This window comes from Pelmatolapia mariae, linkage group LG16_19 (genome assembly GCF_036321145.2).
Source record: "Pelmatolapia mariae isolate MD_Pm_ZW linkage group LG16_19, Pm_UMD_F_2, whole genome shotgun sequence".
In the NCBI taxonomy this organism is placed as follows: domain Eukaryota; kingdom Metazoa; phylum Chordata; class Actinopteri; order Cichliformes; family Cichlidae; genus Pelmatolapia; species Pelmatolapia mariae.
The window spans coordinates 58,585,527-58,589,361 of NC_086241.1; the positions used below are offsets into that span (position 1 = coordinate 58,585,527).

The following is a 3,835-nucleotide window of genomic DNA, read 5'->3' on the forward strand; positions in this document are numbered from 1 at the left end:
TCTGAGTGAGGAATGTGTACCTTAACTCGGGTCTTCTTTTATTCTTTTCCTTTTTTTGTTCTTTCCAACTTTTTGTTGAGGGATTGTTTCGTTGGAGACGATGCACCTTTCTGCCAGTCCATTTGAAGAGACTGCAGAATGACCAGTAGATGGCAGCAGGCCTCTTGTTAAACATTATGCGCTTCAATCTCAGCCACCTACACAATCTGCATCACTTGATCCGGTAAAGTGAAGGGGAGTGCACATCTTGTTTTTTGGAAATAGCAAACGTGATTTTCTGATTGGCTGAAAGTTTTAGGCTAGTTTTTTTTTTCTTTACTGAACCTCCCCTTATAAAAGGTATCGTCATATTAAACCTTTCTTTTGAAGTAAGCAACAGAGCTCATTTGATGGAATTATTAAATTGGACGTGGACATTTAGCGCCGGATTATCTTGTGTGGTGGAACTGATTTAACGCTTTATCACTTAAATTTCTGTTTTGTCATTTTACTCAGCTTTAGTTTTAGGGATTCTTACGGTTTCTGAACTCGGGACAAGTGGTCTTTACTCGCAGTTTTCATCATGGCAAACTCTTGTCTCCAACTGGGCGGGTTTCTCCTCAGCTTCCTCGGGTGGCTAGGTATAGTGATCGCCACATCCACCACTGACTGGGTGAATATTTGTAAATACGGTTTAAACACCTGTAAGAAGATGGATGAGCTGGAGGCCAGGGGACCATGGGCGCATTGTGTCATCTCTACAGGGCTCTACCACTGCGTCTCCCTTACACAGATCCTGGATCTGCCAGGTATACACTGCTCCGTCTACGTTGTCTGAACAGCACAGTGTTTGTTTATACACGCTGAGTTATTCTCTTAACTTGAGCTCATGCGGTTTGTTACACCAATTATTTTTATTTCCCGTTATCTAACTACAAGTTCTTTATAATTTCATTTTTTTTCATCTATTGATTCATGAGTTGATTGTCAAAAAAACTGCATTATTTTTTATGCCGTGTACATTCCTCGCATAACTTTCCTTTTCTGCTTCTATAGCCTACATCCAGACTACTCGTGCCCTGATGATCACAGGTTCAATCCTCGGTTTCCCAGCAGTGGTTATGCTCCTCATGTCCATGCCCTGCATCAGCCTTGGGAATGAACCCCAGAGCTCCAAGAACAAACGTGCCATCCTGGGAGGAGTGCTTATACTCATAGTTGGTAAGAGATTAGTTAATATACACGTCAACATCTCTTTGAACCTTCCTGATTCTGACCACTTTTATACGTGCACCAGATGCTTACAAGCTGTGGGAGCACAGGATGTTGAATTTGACTGTCTTTCTCCCTGGGGTACACATGCACTCCTATATTTTCCTGTTCCATTGAACCCACCCCCAAGGTTCCATCACATTCCTCTCCTCCACCTACTCGTCCACACCCTGTCTTTGTCCTGAACAACATGAACTCTGTGCTTATAAATATTTCACTGGTGCTTTAGCATTTCCAGCGCCTGTGTCCCTAAAATGAAATTTCAACCCTTGTGACCAAATCATTTCATGTTTCTACTGCCCATTTTTCTCATGACAGATTTTCTTTCACCATGAAGCTCAGATTTAATGAAACTAGTAAAAAGTTTTCTTTAGCTATCAGGAAAATATATGGGTATGCATGTTTTTAAATACTTATTGGATAGCATAATTAAAATTCAGTGGGCATGTTGCCTTATTGTAACTATACAGTATCTGTACTCTGTTGTCTGTAAAACTATAATCCACATTTTATCTTTATATCTGTGCTTACTTCTTTACATAAGTAGCCGTATCATTTATATAATCCTTGACCATGTTCACTTAGAATTTGTTCTTGTATGTAATGATACTGGATATAGGATGGATTTAAGTGCACTATTTAAATATCATTTTTTAAATTTAGACATTGTTTGTTTTACACAGGCCTTTTGGGATGAATTTAAATTCAAGATTCAGTTCTCATAAAATCTAATCATATGTTTTTTTAAATTAATTTTCTGTTTCAAACTGAACATATTGTCTGTCTCTTTCTCCTCAGCAATCTGCGGTTTGGTGTCCACTATCTGGTTTCCCATTGGGGCCCATCGTGAGTATGGCCTCATGTCATTTGGCTTCTCCCTCTATTCTGGGTGGGTGGGCACTATTTTCAGCCTGCTCGGTGGATCCATCGTCACCTGCTCATCTGATTCCTCCTCGTCTCGCTCCTACCAGGAGAACAACCATTTTTATTACTCCAAACAGGGAGGCAGCAACCCACCAGCTGCGTCCTCCACCAATCATGCCAAAAGCGCCCACGTCTAAGATTGGAGATTAAGCCCATGTGGATTGTTGATAGCAGTGGTTTGTACATAGAGACCTATCCACGAGTGTTAATATATCCCCGTTTATTGCAGTAATCTTTACATGTCCCAGAAGAGAAGGCAACACATTCTCACACCCATTCATGAAATGGAAATTTCACATTTTTGAACGCGCACATACGCATACACAAAAATCCAAACATAAAAGACTGTTTTGGTGGAATCGTTTTCCCACCAGTGGACTGTTTTTGTGTCTTCCAGCCTCCTCATCTTGGGTGCGGTGCAAACGTTCCCAAATGTTGCATAATTGTAGAATCTCTGAGCAACTGATGCGCAGTCACCTGAGGTCATAGTCAGATGATTCCTTGTGTCATTCAGACATTGTATTCTATTCTGTGTTCTATTTTTTTCTATTGTGTACCTAAAGATGAAATCCTTTGAGTGCCTTTTTTAATGAATGTGTTTTTTAAACTGAATAATATCATGACCTATTGCTTTGATTTTCGCAGGGTATGACAGTATTGTTCTTGGAATTAAAAGCATCTTCATTGTTTATGCACATTGATTTTCTTTGACAGTGTTATACAACTCTCTAGCCTCTTGAGTGATAGACTTGATTAAAATGATATACCACTGCTTTCTGTTCTAGTCCCCACTGAATGATGGTAGAACTATGAGGTCATAAATTTTACAGGAGAGCTTTACCAGTGTTACAGACTGCATTAAAGTCTCACTTTTTGCACTGAAAAACCTTACTGTAGAATACAACTTTGAACTATGTCATCTGATAGCAGTATTTCTTAGTCCCTTCTTTTTGCTCCAGTTTAATGTTTGAATAATGACTTTCTGGCAAAATGTAACTTCAGGTGTTGTAAATTTTCCCACAAAATATCAGTTAAATTTTCCTCATATATTAGCTCTTGAAAAATGTCTACAACTAAAAGTATGTTTAACTTGTGTGTGCAAAAAAGCAGCATTGTGTCGATTAACTTCTCGTGAAAGAATATAACACAGATGGAGCCTGATACTTTCAAGCAACTCTGTACATAAGCAGCCTCGGCAATGACTATTTATTGTTTTTACTGATGTGTTGTTTTATTTTCAGCAATAAAGCCAAAGTAGTGAAATGAATCATGCTGGAAGGGTATTTTTTATCTTCTTTTTTTTCTATTTATGGGTGGAAAGAAACTGGAGAAAGCATGTGGTGTGGATGTGTGCAATGTAACAAGCTGTGTTGATTTTTGTTGCACATTAGTTACAAAGACAAACTATAATTGGCGTGTTTGTGCATGTGTCTGTATTTTTTACAAATCTGAGCTGAAGACAATGAGAAAACATAATGCGCTGCGATAAATTGTGACTCAGTGACCTTGAGTTAAATCAGTAAATGAAAGTCTGTTTCAACCACACAAATAATATGCAACTAAGAAAGATAATTATTTCCTTCGTGTGCACTTCTATGCCCATATCGAGGTCACTTAGTCATACCACAGATATGACATGACACTTTGAAAACAAAATGTG

The 3,835-nt window shown here is 38.7% G+C and overlaps 1 protein-coding gene across 1 annotated transcript; it reads left to right on the top strand.

The window, feature by feature from the left end:
• The first annotated feature begins 380 nt into the window (after nucleotides 1–380).
• Nucleotides 381–3,436, top strand: cldn11a (claudin 11a). Its single transcript, XM_063498830.1, has 3 exons — nucleotides 381–788; nucleotides 1,036–1,200; nucleotides 2,050–3,436. Exons 1-3 carry the CDS (start codon nucleotides 563–565, stop codon nucleotides 2,310–2,312), a joined length of 654 nt encoding a protein of 217 aa, XP_063354900.1. The 5' UTR covers nucleotides 381–562; the 3' UTR covers nucleotides 2,313–3,436.
• The last annotated feature ends 399 nt before the right edge of the window (nucleotides 3,437–3,835 follow it).

What these genes read in the sequence shown, in the direction of transcription:
- cldn11a (XM_063498830.1), top strand. Translation starts at nt 563, where the DNA reads ATGGCAAACTCTTGTCTCCAACTGGGCGGGTTTCTCCTCAGCTTCCTC. An exon ending in ACAGATCCTGGATCTGCCAG is followed by an intron (nt 789 to 1,035) that starts GTATACACTGCT and finishes CTGCTTCTATAG; the next exon opens with CCTACATCCAGACTACTCGT. An exon ending in AGTGCTTATACTCATAGTTG is followed by an intron (nt 1,201 to 2,049) that starts GTAAGAGATTAG and finishes CTTTCTCCTCAG; the next exon opens with CAATCTGCGGTTTGGTGTCC.